Source organism: Erythranthe guttata, chromosome 5, assembly GCF_056151865.1.
Source record: "Erythranthe guttata isolate IM_541 chromosome 5, IM_541, whole genome shotgun sequence".
Classification (NCBI taxonomy): Eukaryota; Viridiplantae; Streptophyta; class Magnoliopsida; order Lamiales; family Phrymaceae; genus Erythranthe; species Erythranthe guttata.
The window spans coordinates 15,082,666-15,104,311 of NC_142537.1; the positions used below are offsets into that span (position 1 = coordinate 15,082,666).

Genomic DNA, 21,646 nt, shown 5'->3' on the forward strand with positions numbered 1-21,646 from the left:
ATGTTGACCTTTGCACCTACTTTTCAAGCCCCAAACTTTGAACAAATTATATTTTTTTGAATAATTCGCATTATTCCTTTTATTTGTCAGCTATCCGACGAGTTCTTGCCTTTTTTATTTTCATAATCATTTGACATCTCACTAAGTAGTTTGGTATATCTCCAAATTCTGTATTTACCTGTCATTTGTATAGTTATCAATTGTGAAAAAGTTGGAGCAATTTTTTTAATAATGAGAAAATCTGCAGTTAATTATATAGATGTATTGGATAAATTTATTGTCTTTTGTATAATAGCTTGTAAACCGTACGACATAGGTAAATCATAATAGGCTAACCATGTGTGACAAATTATACCTAGCAACCCTTGATTATGAGATTTGAATTTGGTCAATTAACGCAGATTTACTTGCTCCAACTACTAGGTCACCCGTTGCGGGTAGGTTATGAATAATCTCATATATAAAATATGACTCATCCATATTTTTTCTTCTCGATTGCAAAGAATAAAAATAATTTATTTACAACAAGTATTTTTACCGTGCGATGCACGTGATAGCCTTTTAAAAATGATACATATAATGGATGACAATAACAAATATAATAAAAAAAAATTACAATATTCTAATAAAATTTTATAGTGATATTTAATTACTGTAAGTCAGTAACAACAATATGGGATAATTATTTCGTCACTATATTTTGCCACTTATTCAATTTTCGTCCCTAAACAAGATAAGTTACAATTTACGTCCCTAAATATGCCACTTTTATGTTGTTTTTGTCCCTCCGTCCATTTGTCCTGTTAGTATGGACAGAAAATAGTATGTGCACCGCACATGACACACAAAAGATATCATAATCGAACTCTCATAAAAAAAAATTGAAATCACTAATCCGACGAAAACACTAAAATGAATCATCAAATATTAATTTGAATCTAGTTTTACTATTTTGATACCCATTTACACCAACCACAATCAGTAAATAGATTATCAAATTTTAAATACAAGAATAAATATATTCAAAATCAACATATGTCAATTCATAATAGATTATTTTAGTAGTTAATTTATTGATACATCTTTTCACTGCAGCATGCATTTTCACATCTCCGAAAGCTGAATATACAAAATAACTATCAATGTGATTCCTCCATTAGAAATGAAAATTTGAGTTTTGGAACATCAAAATATAAGTTTTACCATTTAATATCCTATTGGATTCCATCATTGGAGTTGCTCTCAGCTAACCAACAAATTAAATTAAATTAATTAATTCCAATTAATCGATGGACAATTTGCACGACTAACCAACGAATTATACCAGACTTTGGAAAACAAAAAAAAATACTAACATATTAGTAATTTTTTAGGGCAAATTGCACTTCAACCCCCTAAAAATTTCTAATTTTTGCACTTTACTTCTTCAAAATTTTAAAAAGTGAATGTCCCCTTCGAAATGTTGTTCTTGTTGCACATTGCCCCGATAGCAAAATTTCGATGGATTATTCATCGGCATTTGATTATTTTTACACACTGCCCTTTTATATGTTATTTTTGTTGCATGTTACCCCTTAAAAACATTATTTTTTTGCACATATGCCCCTTTAAAATGTTATTGTTGTTGCACATTCGCACCAAAAATTGGCTTATCTATCTATATACTTATAAAAGGAGGAATCCTATGGTTGTTTCTTCCATTTTTTGAAGAGACAAAAATACCCTTTGGCAAGTTTAAACTTTGATGGACAATTGAGTAATATAAACTGATTATTAATTATTATAAATTAATATTAACTTATGATATTAAATAATTATATTATTAACTATTGCCAAATATAGTAGAGTTAACTGCAAAAAATCCCCTAAACTTTGGACGTTTTTGCGCTTTACCCCCTGAACGGAAAAAAGTTGCACGAGCATACCTGAACTTGTTAAATTGTTGCACCGATGATGAAAAAATCCATTTATAGCAAAAATTCGGCCTGAATTGCACACGTGCAACTCACACGTGATAATGAAGGGGCAATTTCGTCGATTCACAAAACTTTCAGATAAAAGAATAAATAAAAAAAGAGAAAAGAAAAAGAAAAAAAGAAAAAGGAAAAAGAAAAAAAAAGGGAACACAGCCCCCATCATCTTCGATTCTTCGTCTCCCTGTTGCTTCAAAACAGGGGAAGATTTTCAAACCACAGCCACCACCATCTTTCCACACCACAGCCACCACCATCTTTCCACGGCCGCCGCGCCATCTCTCTCCACCGCCGCCGCACCACCATCTCTCTCCACCGTCGCCGCACCATCATCTCTCTCCAACGCCGCCGCACCATCATCTCTCTCCAACGCCGCCGCACCACCATCTCTCTCCACCGCCGCCGCACCATCTCTCTCCACTGCCGCCGCACCTCCATCTCTCTCCACCGCCGCCGCCGCACCATCTCTCTCCACCGCCGCCGCACCATCTCTCTCCACCGCCGCCGCACCACCATCTATCTCCACCGCCGCCGCACCATCTTTTCTCTTTTTTTATTTATTCTTTTATCTGAAGAATAAACACAAATGAAGATGAAAATCACTGGGTTTTTTTTCTCCATATAATTTCAAACCTTCAATCACAATTTCACAAATTACAACTTCAAAAAAAAAAAAAAATCAGTTTACAGTTCTTCAAATCATCCATTATTAATTCTAATATGAACTTTAAATTTTAAAAACCCTCCTAATCAATTAAATAATTAATCAACCAACCCTTTTTTCTTCACAGAGTAATGAAACATTAAAAAAAAGAAAAAAAAAAGACAATTAAAAAATCATAAATTCTTACAAGCATAGATGATGAAAGAGAAATCAACTTTATTAAGATCCTTCTGCACCATCTTCTCTTCCAGCCACAACCTGCTATCCAATCCACTCCTTGTCATGAACATAAACACCGCATTTCCCGGTGCACCGGGATTATAAAACCAGTCAATCACATCCCACATTAAATCCACAAGCAACCCATCCAAGAATATCGTTTTTCAATTCTCTCAATAATTGAACTATTTCTGTAAAAGAATCAAGAAAAGAAGAGAGGAGTTGTTTGTTTTGTTGCATCTTTTGGTTGGGGCTGGTGTTTTTTTTTTTGATAATGCAGGAACCCGCAGCCAACCATATAGGTGCACTGGGTAAACCTACACTCTCGTATAATAGCTTGCAAACCATACGAGAGATGTAAACCACACTAGGCTAACCATGTGTGACAAGCTCGACCTAGCGACCGTTGGCAAGGGGATTCGAACTTGGGTCAATTGACCCAAGCTCTCTTGCTCCAACCGCTAGTTTGGTTGGGGATGATGGTGACGGGAAGAAGAGGCGTTTTTTTCTTTTTTTTTTTCTTTTTTTTTTTTTTTTAAGATTTATTAAAAAGATAAGAAAGAAAATGGGTGTAAAGGAAATGACTCATTTACCCCAGCTATATACACGTGTAAGGCACGTGACTCGGATTCCGGTCAATTTTGGCCAAAAATGGACATTTTGGACATTGGTGCTAAAAATAATAGAGTTCAGGTATGCTCGTGCAACTTTTTTCCGTTCAGGGGATAAAGCGCAAAAACGTCCAAAGTTTAGGGGTTTTTTTGCAGTTAACCCAATATAGTATGGACAAGTTTAAAGTAATAAGGTCAATTTATGTAACAAACAAAAAATATAGATGCACGTACAATAGAATTAATGAAAAAAATAATACCAACATGACATTTTAAAATTAATTTTAATTATCTTATCATATATCGTTATCTAACATATAATTAAAAAATTCTTTATTTAATTAATAAGTATCAAATTTCTTCAGTTGAATTTTTTTTATCACTCTCTGAATTTTGAGTATCTATGTCTACTAATATCTGTGTTTACTAATAAAATAATAATTTATAAAATTCATAATTTTATATATGCTAATCAGTAATTACTATAATATGTAAGATTAGAAGTACGAGTATTATAAATAAATAAATAATTAGTTAAATTTATTTATAAAATAAATTGTAATCTTTCATTGAATAAATTTTCCATAATTCAGGAATACTCAGTTATTGACAAGGAAAAACTATCCGATTCCTAATGATTGTTCAACTAATTTCTAAGGTATTTATTAATATTTAATTAATAGCAAATTTCTTGATCGATATGGGTATTTGTATAGTCTCAAGTCTTTAATTGCACATTCATAATACCCCATACAATTTTTGTTTAAATAAAACGGCATAAAAGACAAAATAACATATGTTTTGTAATCTATTTCATGCTCTAGACATACAAAAAATAAGGTTACACCATGATCCATCACGGCACCACCATCTACTACCATAAAAAATATGGAGAATCAGACAGGAACCACCGGTGGCTACATTGCATCTTACATCGATTTTTCAAGAAATAACTCTTCGCATTCTGCGGTTTCAATAATGGCCAGCAATGTCGATATACACGGTGACGGGAATGAATTTAATAATTATTATACAAATTACGAAAAAAAAAACCCTAAGGTATGGTCTAATTACAAAAATCCCCCTTATATTTGCGTGATTACAAAAACCTCCATGTGGTATGTTGTCATCTTACACAGTCTCTGTACGGTGTTACTTTTAATAGAATCCTTTTTATTCCATGAAATATTCATCTGAAAAGGTCATTTTGTCCATTGTTTGGTAACTGTAAGCATATTAATTGCTTAAGGGGCAAGCTGTAATATATTTAAAAACAACCGTAGTTACTTTTAATTTTAAAACTGTAATATATTTCTTGAGTTTATGATTATTAAAATAGAAAATATATATAAAAGAATTAAACATATCTTGTAACATTAATTTTATTTATTTATTTTGTATTTGAAATGTTTATAATATTATAATTATTTGTTCAATAAAATTGAATCACATATTTTGGAAAGATATACTTGTATTTCTTATTTTACGTTAAAAATATTTTCATTATTTATAATAAATTTCTAATAATATTTCAATTTTAAAGAAATAAAATGCTAAAAGTATATAATAAATATAAATAAATTATACAAAAAAATATATTATTTTATTCGTCAAAACTCACACCATAGGGGGCATGTGTAAGACGGCAACATACCTTTGGGGGGTGGGGCGCGTGGTGGTTTGTACTTAAGCAAATATGAGGGGATTTTATTGATTATACATTACGTCAGAGGGATTCTCGTAATTTATCATTTTTTTTTTCAAATAACAGAAGGGTAAAACGGACAACATACATTTTCTATGAATTTAAACGGTTAAACGCCGATCAGAAAGAATTTTTTTAATTACATAAATATTATGAGATTTTTTTTAATAATTTGCCCTAATTATGAAGAATACATGTACACCTTGTTTATTAATTATTTGTTATTTTACCTTTTCATGTTGGCTTCTATTTGTTATATATTCATTTCTTGGGTGACTGATTTGACTTCAATTTTTCTAGATTATGTAAGTATTTGTTGACAACAACAAATATATTAACAAGTGAGGCTGGACTCCTATTGTAAATTTGGAGGCAGGTTCTCGAGATTTCAATACTTACAATTTTAATCGATAAATTTGATAAGTTTCCATTATATTGTTTCTTCAATAATTGAGGATTTTTTTGATTAATTTTGGAAGGTTAAGTTCCAGTTTGTACCCTCGAGATGTAGCATTTTGGCACTTTGCATCGCCACAAAAAAAATAATATCACGTTCACCCCAACATAAGTTTTAAGGTTAATGAACTTAAAACTTAGAGAATTTTGCTAAAACAATTGGGGTGCAATGTGAATGATTCGTTACTCTTTTTGAGTGAAAAGTGCTATTATTTTTTTCCGATGGTGCAAAGTGCCGAATTCTATATTTTGAGTGCCAAGTGGAATAATTAAGTCATTTCGGAAAGAGGAAAAATGAAATGAAGTTGTAAAATCTTAACAAAATTTCAATTATTTTGGCTGGCATGTTTAGGGTTTACGGTTAACATATATACCTCACTGCAAATTGTGTTAATTTACTCATTTTGAAAATGTACAATTTCAATTTGTCTTTTTGGGTTATGAATATGATCGCATGTAGTGGTAATAGATGTTTCCTTGTCTTACATTATATTACAAAAAATTAAAGAAATTTTGTACAAAAATTAATCAATTCAGTGAAAAGCATTACTACAACGATATTGATGACCCACAAAAAAATGTATTTCACTCACTGAAAATTTAGCAAGAAAAAAAAATGAAAAGGAAAAAAAGGTTCTGGGAAATGGATCAATGATATCTATGTTCTTACAAACTTTTGAAAGCATTTCTTGCATACTTTGTGAATGAGAAGTCTTCTTGACCTACAAATCAAGAAAATCAGTGTATTTTACTATATTTCTACTCCAACTCCAAATTATTTCGTGGAGCGATTGAACAACCAACTTTGTTTTATATCTTTTAAAAAAATTCAACTTAGTCACCAAATTATATGATTATTATTAAATAAGGAGATATATTCATAACTTATACTTTCACCCCTCAATTGGGGTTTTCTTCATCTTTTCACCATTCCGCAATTTTAAAGGGGTTTTTAGGTATTGTTGCAAAATTATTGGGATGTAATTTTTGGAGTTCGCTTCAAGATTTGAAAACAAAAATTAAGATACAAAAAATAAAAAATAATTAATGGAATCATGAATACAAATATAAATAGAAATTATATGAATCTAAGCAAAGTTAAACTATGAATACCTTAGCTTTTAACAGTTAAAAATTTTGATTTTAAAAAGAAAAATAATGACAATAATAATCTATCTATCCAAGAAAATATGATAGTATTACAAGAAGAAGTTGCAAGAAAAAACTAATACATATAAGAAGATACTGGTAAATAACATTTTCCAATGATGATCGATGTGAAAAAAAAATAAAGATGAAAGAAGATAAAAATATTAAATGGAAGAAAATGTTCGGAGGTTCACAAGTCTTCGCCTCTTCAATACAAATATAAGTATAAATTATGAATCTAAACATATTTTAATATTAGACAGAGTTTAACTAATGAATGTTATCAATATACTCCGAATAACTTCGATATTTTAATTTGTATTATTTTGAACGAATAATATGCCAAAAAAACCCCGATTAAATTGACGCAAGACGTGCAACGCACGTCCACCTTCCTAGTGGGACAAAATGCAACCAAAATAATATTTTGAAGTGGGATTACCCAGTTTTGTAATTTTCAGAGGGGGAAAGTGTGAAAATGAAAAATTTGAAGGGGGATGAAGTGCATCTTGTCCTTTTTCTTATAAATAAAATAATAATAAATAGATATGATTGAGAGGGGTTGTTTGAGAGTGGGGGATGGAATCAAATTGATTGATTGGCTCAATTGAGGCGTTAAGCGCGTTGACTCTCCAAAAAGAACTAGCCTTATAAATTGTAGCTTACACTTTCCTAAATTTCAAGCCAAAACATTTCATCTTCACTTAGTTCATCAAACTAAATTGTTTCTTTACTTTTTTTCCCCTCAATTTTCTCGAAAATGAAGGATAAGTTTACAGGGACTATTCTGCAAAGTGATGCACTCGCCCAGGTTATTATATTTCTTTTAAAAATATTAACATATACAAGTAATTCAATTGTTTATCTCATTACTCTATATTTGGTTTTTCATAATATTAATAAATATTATTGGAAGTGCAGTATATTTTGGAAACAAGTGCTTACCCCAGAGAACACGAGATACTCAAAGAACTACGAATGGCTACCGTCGACAAGTATCAGTGGTGGTACGATTATATATATTTTTCGAAATTTTCAAAACTTCAAAAAAATAATCTTACTATTAATTATTGATTGTTATATTTAATTTATTATTATTATTAAAATTACAGGAGTATGATGAATGTAACTGCTGACGAGGGACAATTCATATCATTGTTCTTGAAAATGATGAATGCAAAGAAAACAATTGAAGTTGGAGTTTTCACCGGCTACTCTCTACTCACTACTGCTCTTGCTCTCCCTCATGATGGCAAAGTAAGTAAATTAAACTTTTTATTTATTAAATAACGGCAAATTACGGTTACCATTGAGGTAAGGTTAAATTACGGAAAAACCAGTTCTATTTGGGTAACTACAACCGCCCCATCAACTATGTATTGCCTTACACGTCCATCTTCGAAGTGTTAAATTTACCTGCTGAAGCAAGATTTCATCAGTAAGAAAATATATAGTTGAATGGTGGTTATAATTAGCCAAATATGAGGGGGGATTTTCGTAATTTGACATTATCTCAAGGGTAACCGTAATTTGCTGAAAAACCTAGTAATAATAAAAATTTGTAACTAATTTTTTGTTTGTTTCATGTAGATAATCGCAATTGACCCAGATAGAGAAGCATACGAAACTGGATTGCCATTTATTCAAAAGGCAAACATGGCACACAAGATTCAATTCATTCAATCTGATGCCTTCAAAGTTATGGAACAACTCAAGGCCAATGTAATTTAATTTTCTCCTCCTATACCTAATTTTTGTTTTAAATACATTTATGATTATTAATTATTTAATTTGCCGTATTATTTTTTTCATTTTTTAGGGTGAAGAAGGAACATTTGATTTTGCATTTGTGGATGCGGACAAGCAAAACTATATCCACTACCACGAACAACTATTGAAACTGGTTAGGGTTGGGGGAATAATCGCCTACGACAACACATTATGGTCGGGAACTGTAGCCGCGTCCGAAGACGATGAGATGGCGGAATATCTGAGGAGGGTTAGAACCGACATTATGCAATTGAACACTTTCTTAGCGGCTGATTCTCGTATTGAACTCGCTCAGCTTTCTATCGGAGATGGGCTCACCCTTTGCAGGCGTGTCAAATAGACATTTCATATTTTATCGAATTTCTACATCTATTTATTTCCTTTTATCTGTAATGTTTGTCTTTCTCAATCTTTAATTGTGCATTATGGTTTTTCGTCGATGTATCTTAATGAGTTACATGATTTCATTTTATAAAATAAAATGTATTTAAAAGTTTTTTTACATTTGAAATTTCACTTAGATGAGTTTTACTCACTGAAGGGCCGTAAAGCACAACTTAAATAATTGTATATGCATTTTGTTTGGATGTATATATTTTAATATTTAAATTAGAATCAAACACTCAAACCAATTAAAAATGATACAAATGTAGATTTTATTAATCATAATAAAAAAAAAACATATTATTTTATTGGAAAAATTAGCAAGAACCCAAATGTAGTTAAGGAAAATCTCCCTCTTTGAAAAAGTAACATGTCTACTTGTTGCATTTTCTATCCTCTTCATCCTTGTTTTCCCCTCACTATTTCTCTCTCTCTCTCTCTCTCTCTCTCTCTCTCTCTCTCTCTCTCTCTTATCTTCTTCTCTCTCTTCTCCAACGCCGGTTCGGCATGTTTAGGATCCTGGGCAAAACACAAAATTGTGCCCTTAAATAATACAGGGTTCGGTACCTAAAAAAATATAATAATATAGGGATCGAAACAATATCCCTGACTTTTGTGAAAAATATATATGTAAAATATAAACATATTTAATTATAAAATTGGAACGATACAAAGAAAATTAGTATCGCGCCTGCGCAAAGATGACACTCATAAATCGAGATATGGTCCAAATTTTTATGGTAATCAATTTTTTTAATGAGGCCTCATCATGAAATAGTCTTTTTTTTAGCCAAAACAAATTAATAAAATTACATTAGAAAACAAATATTTAGTTTAACAAAACTAGTTTAAAGTTAGGAAATAAAAAATCAATAATGATTAAAAAAAGAATTAAATTATAAATTATAGAAAAAATAGAAACATAAAATGATATTGGGGTTCAACCGAGAGAAAATAAAATTGAAGTAAAAAGACATATATGGAGAAAGTGGGGGGTAAGATTAAAAAACTAAAGGAATTGGGTAAAAACATTAGTGGAGAGAGGAGGGAGTTGAAAAGTCTAAAAAAAAAATGAGGGTCTTTCTTGTTGGTAGCAGAAACGAGGGCTGAAAATAGAAGAGCTTATTTTATATATCCCTAAGTGGCTACTAAACTAGGGATAAACCCAAGCTGGATTCTTCATTTGACATGGGAAAGTACATTACTACCCCGAATGATATAATACGCTGTGAATAAAATAATTAATCAAATCCCACTAAAAGCGCGCATTTCCCCAAAAGACACAAATACACGCAACAAATAACAAATAAAATCATCTTCTCAAACTTTCCTTCCGCCTTCGAAAACCGTCGAAACATCTTCATTCAACTCTTCTCAGCAAAACCTTTCCCAGCCTCTTCCACGTCTCTTTAAAAGTCGTCGACAGACACCATAGAAATTAGGAAGAAAGCAAAATCAGGTAATTTTGCAGAAAACCTGCGTTGAGTTTGGCGACTGCTCATGGGGTTGCTTTTTATTTCTTAGTTCTTACAGATCCATCTCACACATGTAGTCATGTGTAGTCGTGCACTGTTGCCTGTAGTTTTATATTTTCTAACTCTTACCAATGACATGATTTTGTAACCAGGAAAGCAAAAGAGGATTGAGACCGAGGAACTGGAAACCCTAGACGCGGGTATCTTTCTTGTTCTTCACCATTTATTTCTGTTTTCCCCTAATTTCTACGCGAAAATGATAGTTGTGTGTAGTTATTTTACCGTTGAAACTGAGCCGGCAAAAAAAAGATCTGCCGTATGACATTTGGGAACAACAATACAGGTAGTTATGTGCAGTAGTATGTAGATACATGTAGTTATGTGATATATTTTCCGTATCGTCAGCGTCCGTGATATCCCTAATTGATTACTGCAGATGAAGAAACTCTTCTGGCGCGCCAATCACTAGATCAAGGGGGGTATACTTCGCAATACAGTTCGACGCTGCATAAAACAGTTGAGTTCTTCTCCGATGTTCACCTTCGAACAGAGCACTATGATTGCCTCCGACATACACCCTTTTACAACCTTGTCCTTGTTAGGATAATAGACTAAAAGTCTCGTTTTTAGCTAGATAACTTTTATTATTGAATTAATAGAATAGTATATTATCATTTTAGGAGAATCTGCACAAGGGTATTCAATGCATTTAATTTATTGTTTGTCAATTAATTAAAAGCATAAGTCTAATATTCTAATAGTATTCGAGATGGTGTGCTACGGCGCACAGAAAGATCATTTCGAAAGTTCGTTTAGAATATAAAGTTAATTATTCACAATCTAGATGGAATTGGACTAAGCATTGGTAGAATATTATACCACAATATTTAAGTGATTGGTCTTGATCACAGTAAACAGAGAATAACTTTTGTAGTTATTGTTTTGACTTATTGTGCTAGCACAGCCGGCATGTGTTGAACCGGACAATGTGAAATAAGTGTTTCATCACTGTTTATAAATGAAACTGTATTATTTCTAGTTGAAAGTAAATTACTTACTCTCTTAATCCCTAGATAATTAACGTACACATTTAATTGATGATCTCTACTTTGATGTCACAATGAGAGAGATTCCTAAATTGAGTCCAATGGCCCCCGGTGCGTTAAGTAGAGACATTAAGAATTAATAGGTTAAAATTAATTATCGAAAGGAATCCACATCTCTGAAATATGGGATTGATAATAACCCTTGAGTAGCTTCTAAGATTTTTTTATGCCAAATCCTGGCCAGGTGGATTTCGTATCCGGCATACTCAAATAAGTTAAGCGGGTAAGACTCATGAAAAGGAACCATTTAATTTATTTAGTAGTGAATAAATTATTTGGTGGTTATACGATTTCTTAAAGTGGAGAGAATCTAAGTAATGATTGATCAGAGCTCGAATGTAATATTTGAGAATATAAACGAGAGTTCAATAATTATTTGGTAGTGGAGAATAAATAATTATTTATGATTAATTAAATGAATTATTTTAAGAGTTTGGATTTAATTAATTATTAGTTGCGTGATTTATATTTTCTCCTTTAGTCTCTATTGTAGTCCAATGGATTTTCTAATTAATCGTGAAAATAAAGTTCAACCAATATTATATAATGGAATTAATATAGCCAAAAATTAAGTCCCCATTGGACTGCAATTTTCGACTTATAGAGTTATAGATGGAGTGAGATTTGTTTCCATGTAATCCTCTCTATGTGCGACTTTTATTTCCTTGTGCTATAAATATTTTTCTCTTCTTCTTTTCTCTCTAGATTTCTCGATTACAGGTTTAGATTTCTTCAAGTACAAGTCCACCCTTGTAGAAAAATTATTAGTTGTATAATCCGTCCAAAAGGTTTCTCAATCAAATCAACCATCTCAGAGATATCGGTGAAGGAAGATGGCTGGAAATTTCTGGACAGCAGTTTTTCGAGGATTAAAGGCTTGACGTGGATCCTCGTTCCTGCGCCGAAGATAGAAACGAATCTGCTCGCAAAAACTGTAAATTGCTAGATTAGATTTATTCTGCTTTAAACGATCTAATCAAAACATGTTAATAAAATTAAAATCGACTAATCTAGAAGCTCTTGCGAATTTTCATTGAATCCTCGGCTTCACATCCCAACAGTCCTCCCCTTTGCCAAACACAAAATAAGTGAGGCTTCAACTACTGGAAGACAAACCGGTGTCTGGAAAATACTGAGGACTTACAATGCTAAAGCACTTGCCTTTGTTAATGGAGGCAAAAATCTGACCATCATACCGGAGGAATACGAATTGATATTCGGCATAAAATATGGCCATGTACGAATGCGTTTCGACAGATCCCAGCGGCCAATCGACGGCCTGATGCAAAAGAAATTCCAAAATTACAACTAATTAACCTTTTCAGATGTAAAAAATCAGCTAATGTTTGTGCATTTCTATGGCTTTGTTTTTCTCTTTTGATAATATATATATATATATTTTTTTTTTTGTTGAACTTTAGATATCTTTGGAGAGGATGAGGAATGAGAAGGAATTATTTTGCAACAGTATCCATGGGAAGGAAGTGATCGAGATTATAAATATGAGGAGGTGATGGTGTCGTGTGGCGGCGGTGTGGTGACGATGGGGAGACAGATTTAGGGTTTTTTAGCAGATCAGGTGGAGGACGACGCATGTAGAAAAATTTGCGCATGCTGAATCCTTAATCGACTATGTGTTCTGGTAGTCGATTAAGTTAATAGACAATGCTCTGATAGTCGATTTAAGTAGACCTGACCACGGTTCGGTTCGGTTTCGGTTACGATTTTGGAGGAACCGGAACCGAACCGAAAAAATCCGGTTCATTGCGGTTCGGTTCCTGGTTAGAACCGGTAGAACCGCCGGTTCTTAATAATAATTTTTATTATATATATATATATATATATATATAAGAACAAGATCGCTTAATATATCAATAGTATCCTGTTGGATCTTTTAGAAACACAGAGGATATTACTGAGGACGACATCCATAGTCCATAAGTTAACCTGAAAAAAGCTTAACACCCAAAACGCCTGCGCCTAGAATCGGCAAAACGGCAACAAGGCAAGCCCACATGGTTAACTTATGAATATCACTGGAAACCTCATACCTTCTGGTTAAACCAAACTCTACCTTTGATATCTTAAGTAAAATAAATCTTTACATTTCACAAATGCACATGATAGTAAAGTAACGTTGAGTCAAGCCATGATTTAATACAGGAAACTTAGCCGGCCATTGAGGCGACGATCATTGAAAAATAAAAATAAAAGACTGAAGATGAAAGCAAGAGTACCTTAAAGAACACCAAGAACTTCAAACCAACTTTTATTCCACACGATAATAATACAAGAGAGAATTTTAAAGAGAGAGAGAGGGTCTAGAAAAGTGAAACTTCAGGAGTTGGAAACTCCAACTATAAATAGAAAAAAGAGAAAGAGCCGGACATCAGCCCTGGATTTCAAAAAGATAAAAAAGCGTGAATAGTAAAAAGTGTGAATAGTGTTTTTACTATTCATGAACAGTGCTTGGTCTGCTGGTGTAAGCAATGACGAATTTTAATTTGTCGGATACTGTAGAGGCATCTTGCTGAAATGCTCTAAGATAAAATCTTCCTTAAATCGCCATTAAAGAAGCTTGTTTCTTCAGAAGTCTTAGAGTCTTCTTAAAATCTTTTAAGGACTGGACAACAAAATTGTTTCTCTGCCTAATTCCTTCCCCAATAAGAATAAAATTTTCCAGGGCCGTAATCTTCTTTCTAAGAATCGTGAGATAATTATTACCTGTGATCTCGTTAGATTTTTCATCGAACCTAACATGAAAAGGAACTTCCCAGATGTTCCAATCTGGTGATGAACTGAAGCGTACGAGATAAATCTCCCAGTCTTCCATTTAGGGGTGTAAACGAGCCGAGCTCGAGCCGAGCTCGCCTCTTTTGGCTGGCTCGAGCTCGAGCTCGAGTTTATTTTGTCGAGCTCGAGCTCGAGTTTATTTTGTCGAGCTCGAGCTCGAGCTCGAGCTCGCGAGCTCCTCTGTTTTTGGCTCGAGCTCGAGCTCGTGTCAATTTTGTCGAGCTCGAGCCCATTGTCTTTTTTTTTTTTTTTTTTTAAATATTTTTTTAATTATTATTTTATTATTAAAAATTATTTAAAAAAATAAAAAATAAAAACAAAATTGTAATTATATATATTTTTAATATTTGTATTTATTTCTATAATATTTTACATTATTATACATTATTTAAATAAAAATAACATATAAAAAATAAAAATAAAAATAAAAAAATAATAATAAATCCGGCTCGCGAGCCGGCTCGCGAGCTCATGAACAACTGAAAACCGGCTCGAGCTCGGCTCGTCAGAAAGCTCGAGCTCGCGAGCTCGAGCTCGAGCTCGAAAATCTCGAGTCCGAGTTCGAGCTTTTTACGAGCCGGCTCTTCGAGCTCACGAGTCGGCTCGGCTCGTTTACACCCCTACTTCCATTAATCTTTTCCTTTTTTAACTTTCTCTTTAAGAGAGGATTTGAGCAAATCAAAACTTTCCTGTAAAGAAAGATCTTGATAATCTTCTTCAGGATCCTGAGCATCTTGGAGGTCAGTAACAGAACTCATAGAAGCATCTGATTTTGAATCAAACAAGTCAATATCATTGAATAAGTCCTTCTTAATGTGGTCCATATAAAGATCCATAATTTTTTCTTTAGAGAAAATGTCAGAGTACTGCTTGGAGAACTCAGAGAACGAAGAAAGACTATATGAGGTCTTCTTAGCAGAGATCTTCTTATGATCTTCCATTTTGGATTTAATCCTACGAATATTTTCCTGTAAAGGTGACTCATTGGAGCCAGGAGTAATAACATTTAGGTTATTCCAAAACCTAGTAGTATGAATTCTCCATAAACACGGCGTACCATTGGCCGTGAACCTGAATTCTGGTTTCCATTTCCAAACCCATGGAATTCCGGAATCAACAAAAAACATACAAATAGTTTTACTACCTGTATTGTGAGTTTTAAAAGAAGAAAAACTAATAGAGTATTCTTCTAAGAGAGATTTGATCTCTTCTGGCAAAATGTCTGCCATTGCACCAAAAATTTCCCACCAAGAGAAAAGCCAATTTGGAATTTGATTCCTACTGATATTATCGCAAATTTTTATAAGCCATGTGTGAGAATGCTTAGGATTCTGATATAAAAGAGTTTTATAAAAACTTTGTAGGTAATCCCAATAATTGTACTGGTAGACTGACCTAGTAACCTCATTAGTAATGCTTTTCTCAGCAAAAGGAGAAGTACCCCATTCTTGGATGGAGATGATCTTCTTGATAATAAACTTGGAGTAGTTAATAATCTTACTCTTAGGAGGATAGTGTTGAATATCAACACTTCCCAGGCTGGTGAGGATATTTTCATAGAATCCTCTTGTTTTGTAGGTCTCGACCTTCCAACAATTTGCCGGGAGATACTTATCCATAAGAATCTATGGGGATTCTTTGAACGTCTCATCGTCATTTTCAATGACTAAGATTAACTCTTTCTTAGGGGAGTCAAAGAACTTGTATTCTTTCTGAGCAACTGAAGAGTATGATTCTTCCTCTTCTGACTTTGAGGAATTGTCCTCCATCGGTATATTCTTTCCTCTTTGTTTGAGGAATTCTTGGAACTCCTTTTGGACCTCGTCTCCTTTTGAAGAAGAACCAACACCGGAAATATTCTGGATGTAAAGGGATTTCTTCCCTTGCTGAATAATAGGTTTCTTCCAGAATAGCTCATTACTGTCATGAAGAAATATATTCACGAGTTAAAAAGTCTGGAAGATGATTATCTTTCCCTTGTTTATAAACAATGTTAAAATCAAAGTAAGCAAGATGAGATTGCCATCGGGCAAACATTTGTTTAGAGACATTATGCTCAAAATCTTTAAAGAGCATGAAAGTGGCTGCTTTACAATCAGTTTTAATGGTAAACTTTTGATTGTATTAATCATCCTGAAATTTAAGGATGCATTTAACAATAGCAAGGATTTCTTTAGCTGTAGTAGAATAATTTTTTTGGGCATTATTCCATTTACCGGAATAAAATCGAATGATGTATTCAATCTTATTATCAGGGTTGATTTGTTTTAAAATACCCCCATACCCCAAATCTGAGGCATCAGTTTCAACGTATTTTTCCCACAAAGGGTTAGCAAGCATAAGACACGGGATGTTTTTAACTTTCTCCTTAATATTAATAACAGCCTTAGTGTGATTATCATTCCAAGGAGAAGGATTCTTCTTAAGCCTATCATATAGAATAGCAGAATCGTTAGCAAGATTTTTAATATAAGAAGAAACATAATTAAGACTTCCTAAAAATCTTTGTAACTGAGTTTTATCTGTAATAATATCAGGAAATTTATTTCCAAACTCAATACTTCTTTGAATGTGAATGATGTTTCCTTTTTCAATAGTATGACCTAAGAATTTTTTCTTAGTCTGAAAAAGAACCATTTTAGGTTTTGAAATAACTAAACCATTTTTTATGATTAAGTTTTTGAACATATCAAGATGCTTAAAATGCATCTCAATGTCTTTACAGAAAACCAGAACATCATCAATATAAACAATGATAAAATCGCTATACGGATAGAAGATATCATTCATAATTTGTTGAAACTCAGAAGGAGCATTCTTAAGGCCAAAAGGCATGACATTCCATTCGTAATGACCGAAAGGGACATTGAAGGCAGTTTTATACCTGTCAGTCTGATCAATTTGTATTTGCTAGAATCCCGATTTTAAATCAAATTTTGAAAATATAAGAGCATTGACTAGTCTGTCAAGAAGATCCTTTTTATTAGGGATAGGGTGTCTAATCCATTTAAGAATTTTATTAAGAGGTTTGTAGTTAATAACCAATCTTGGAACTCCTCGTTCTTGCTCCGAATGTTTATTAACATAGAAGGCAGTACAAGACCAGGGAGACTTGGAAGGGGAAATAAGTTTCTTTTGTAACAAGGACGAAATCTCCTTTTTACATAACTCTAAATATTCTGAGTTCATCTGGCAAGGCCTAGACTTAGTAGGAATTTGACTATCTTTAAATCCCTCTTCATAGGGAAAAGAAACAATATGTTTATTTCTATCCCAAAAAGCATTAGGGAATTCATTGCAAATGTCAATAGAGAATTTATTATATAAAAGCTTAATTTTATCTTGAAGTTTTGAATTCTTTAATCTATCTTCAATAGTTAATGAGTTAAATTCCTCTTTGAGAAAATTGACCTGACAATTTTTAAAATCAATTTGATCTTGGATAGAGTTAAGAACCTTATGAATAGGTTTGGTGATAAACTTAAAAGAAATAGGCTTACCATTATAAGTACCTGTAATTCCTCTTTCGTCAATAAATGTAAGAGGATAAATCTTATAAAGAAATGGAAGGCCTATAATCATTTGACTAGTAATATCCTCAGCAATAAGAAAGTCATTAGCAATACAACAACCTTCGATACAAACATAAGCATTTTTAAGCTTATAGTTAATTTTTAATGACCCGCCTCCTGCGTGAGAAAGAGAATGTGTAGTTTTTTCAAAAAACTTAGTGGAAATTTTTCCCATTTGAATAACACTTAGGTCAGCTCCACTATCAATCATAGCAATGAAGTCTTCCTTGTAAGAATTATTAATAATGAGAGAAATCTTCGTATACCATTTTTGAGAAATAATAATATTAATGGTAGATAAATGATTTTTATCTAAATTGTCAAACTCATCGGGGTTAATAAACTGAGACTGAGCTGTAAAAGTTTCCTTCTCTTTGCCTTTCTCAACAATAGAAAGACGCGTCGAAAATTCAGAATTATTCTTTTGAAGAATCTTAATATCATTTTTAAGATTATAAATCTCTTGACTTAAATCATTAATAGTGATAGGACTATTCTTGATATTCCTGAGTCTAAGAAGGTTATCTTCTAAATTCTATTATAATAGACCAACTCCTATGGATGTTCTTCATGAAGAACAAGAAAACTTCTTCAATACTTCCTATTGAGGAAAAAAGCATCTATGAATGGAATATTGATGGCGGTAGTGATAAACATATTTTTACTCAATGCCATCGTATGCTTATGTTATTTTTCAATGATCGTCGCCTCAATGGCCGGCTAAGTTTCATGTATTAAATCATGGCTTGACTCAACGTTACTTTACTATCATGTGCATTTGTGAAATGTAAAGATTTATTTTACTTAAGATATCAAAGGTAGAGTTTGGTCTAACCAGAAGGTATGAGGTTTCCAGTGATATTCATAAGTTAACCATGTGGGCTTGCCTTGTTGCCGTTTTGCCGATTCTAGGCGCAGGCGTTTTGGGCGTTAAGCTTTTTTCAGGTTAACTTATGGACTATGGATGTCCTCAGTAATATCCTCTGTGTTTCTAAAAGATCCAACAGGATACTATTAATATATTAAGCGATCTTGTTCTTATATGGTATATATATATACTTTAAAAAACTTAAAAAAACACTTTTAAAAATAGATTTTTTTTAAAGTGGAAAGTATATTTAAAAAAACTTAATTTTTTTTTAAATACGTAATTTTTTTTCTTAATACTTAATATATATATATATTTAGAGAGAGAGAGAGAGAGAGTATATATATATTATATATATATAGATATATATATACATACAGATATATCATATATATATACAGATAGATATATATATATATATATATATATATATATATATATATATATATATATATATATATATATATATATATATATATATATATATATATATATATATATATATACACGGACATACATACATATATATATATATATTGACGCAGAACGGAAGCACAGTAAAGAATTAATTTCTACGAATTAATCCTATCGAACACGATAACTCTGGAATCCACCAGATAATTGAGAGAAAACTCAGAAATTTTATTAATAATGAAAGATGCTGAAAAATAAACCCTAGAGCAACTATTTATACTAAAGAAAACGAAAAAACCTAATCAAACTAGGAAAACGAGAAAATTACCAAAAACGGCAAAAAACGTAATAACTTCTAAACCTAATAGAATACCGAAAGTTGGAAACAACCCAACTTGCGGAATTCAAATCCGATTTTTCTAGAATTAATTATGAATTATTTAAAACTTTCCTAAAATAGCAAAAACGTCGTTTTGAAGGCCTAAACGACCTCGAAACGCCAAAATCCATCGCACATCACAGCGCTGTGAGTTTGACTCCCCTCGTCGTTCCGGTTCGGAAAAGCTTGGCCCCACCCAATTCCGACTCCGCCACCTCTGCATCAATCCCCTCTTCTTCGAAAGAGCTCGACCTCGAGCTTGTATCGGGATAAAGTGGGGTATTCTCCTGATACTCGTACAAGTCCGAAACGTTGAAAGTCTTCGAAATGCCCATGTGAGCTGGGAGGTCGATTACGTAAGCATTATCATTAATTTTCTGAAGGACTTTGAACGGTCCATACTTCTTTGGCTTGAGCTTACTATACGTTCCCACCGGGAATCGCTCCTTTCGAAGGAATACCATGACATCGTCCCCCTCATGAAAAGTCTTCAGCCTGCGATGCTCGTCCGCGGTAGCTTTATACTTGGCATTCTTTTGCTCGAGCCTCTCCTTAACCTCCGCTTGCACGTCTCGTACTTCATTAGCCAGCCGCTCAGCCGCCACACTTTTTCGGTGCTCTTGAGGGAGACGTATCAAATCCACTGCATGCTTTGGAGCTGCTCTATAAACCAACGCGAAAGGAGACATTCCAGTGGCGCTATGCACAGCGCTATTGTAGGCAAACTCCGCTTGTGGTAAAGCATGATCCCATTGCCTCGGGCGATCGCCGCAAATACATCTTATCAAATTTCCCAAAGTCCGATTAGTCACCTCTGTTTGGCCATCAGTTTGCGGATGTGCTGTGGTGCTTCGCTTGAGGGAGGTGCCAAACATCTTCCAAAGGACAAGCCAAAAATGGCTAAGGAACTTCACGTCTCGATCGGATGTGATTGTCTTCGGTACGCCGTGTAAACGGACTACTTCTCGAAAGAACAGCCTCGCAATATGAGACGCATCAGAAGTCTTTCGGCATGGAATGAAGTGAGTCATCTAGGAAAACCTATCAACCACCACGAAAACCGAATCAACCCCCCGCTGGGTTCGCGGCAAGCCCAACACAAAATCCATTGATAGGTCTTCCCAAATACCACTTGGGACCGGGAGAGGTGTATACAACCCCGTATTTTGAGATCGACCCTTCGAAACTTGGCAAACATAGCACCTTGCAACTATCTTACCAACATCTCGTTTAAGTTGAGGCCAATAAAACCGCTCCTCGACGCTGCTCGTTGTCTTGTCTCGTCCCAAATGACCGCTCAGCCCGCCCGCATGTAGATCCACAATTAACTTTTCGCGAAGAGAAGTCCTCGGAATGCACAGCTGGTTACCCCTAAATATGAATCCTTCACTAATATAATAATCCTCGATCGGCTGTCGCGCAACACACTTAGACCATATTTCTCCAAAATCCTCATCTCCCTCGTACAGCTCCTTCAAACACTCCAATCCGACCACTTCTTCACTAAGAGTGGTAAGTAATGCAGCTCGTCGACTTAGGGCGTCTGCGACACGGTTCATGACTCCACTCCGATGCTTGATGACAAACGGAAACTTCTGCAGGAAATTCGTCCACCTCACATGCATGTTGTCGACACTTTTCTGACTATTCAGAAACTTCGAAGCTTGGTGGTCGGTGTATAGTACGAACTCTCGCTGTATCAAATAGTGTTCCCACTGTTTCAAAGCTCGAACTACTGCATAAAATTCTTGATCGTAAGTGCTCCACTTCCTTCGTGTTTCACTCAATTTCTCGCTGAAGAAAGCCACGGGACGCTTTTCTTGGGACAAAACAGCTCCAACGCCTACTCCACTGGCGTCACATTCTACTTCAAACACCTTCTCGAAACTAGGTAAGGCCAAGACAGGTGCATTACTTAATTTCTCCTTGATCACTGCAAAACTCTGATCTGCCTCGTTACCCCACATAAATTTTCCCTTCTTCATACATTCAGTAATTGGTGCCATGATGGTGCTGAAATTCCGAATGAACCGTCTGTAGAATGTCGCCAACCCATGGAAACTCCTGACTTCCGAAACATTCTTAGGCGTGGGCCACTCACGAATTGC

The 21,646-nt window shown here is 33.7% G+C and overlaps 1 protein-coding gene, 1 long non-coding RNA gene and 1 other non-coding gene across 3 annotated transcripts; 2 read left to right on the forward strand and 1 right to left on the reverse strand.

Moving 5' to 3' along the window:
• Nucleotides 1–2,471: 2,471 nt before the first annotated feature.
• On the reverse strand, nt 2,472–3,111 carry LOC148770727 (uncharacterized). Its single transcript, XR_016031138.1, has 2 exons — nt 2,825–3,111; nt 2,472–2,542 (listed from the first exon to the last, which is right to left on the reverse strand). It is a non-coding gene; the product is annotated as an uncharacterized LOC148770727 (long non-coding RNA).
• A 4,347-nt stretch (nt 3,112–7,458) lies between these two features.
• On the forward strand, nt 7,459–9,049 carry LOC105958578 (flavonoid 3',5'-methyltransferase). Its single transcript, XM_088817748.1, has 5 exons — nt 7,459–7,588; nt 7,699–7,784; nt 7,890–8,034; nt 8,368–8,499; nt 8,597–9,049. Exons 1-5 carry the CDS (start codon nt 7,538–7,540, stop codon nt 8,885–8,887), a joined length of 705 nt encoding a protein of 234 aa, XP_088673874.1. The 5' UTR covers nt 7,459–7,537; the 3' UTR covers nt 8,888–9,049.
• A 516-nt stretch (nt 9,050–9,565) lies between these two features.
• LOC148770728 (U6 spliceosomal RNA) lies at nt 9,566–9,668 on the forward strand. The gene has a single exon (XR_016031458.1). It is a non-coding gene; the product is annotated as a U6 spliceosomal RNA (small nuclear RNA).
• Nucleotides 9,669–21,646: the final 11,978 nt, after the last annotated feature.

Excerpts from the sequence above, each read along its gene's own strand:
- LOC105958578 (XM_088817748.1), top strand. The coding sequence starts at position 7,538 with ATGAAGGATAAGTTTACAGGGACTATTCTGCAAAGTGATGCACTCGCC. Across the intron at positions 7,589-7,698 it reads AAAGTGATGCACTCGCCCAG|TATATTTTGGAAACAAGTGC; the intron begins GTTATTATATTT and ends TTGGAAGTGCAG. Across the intron at positions 7,785-7,889 it reads GTCGACAAGTATCAGTGGTG|GAGTATGATGAATGTAACTG; the intron begins GTACGATTATAT and ends TTAAAATTACAG.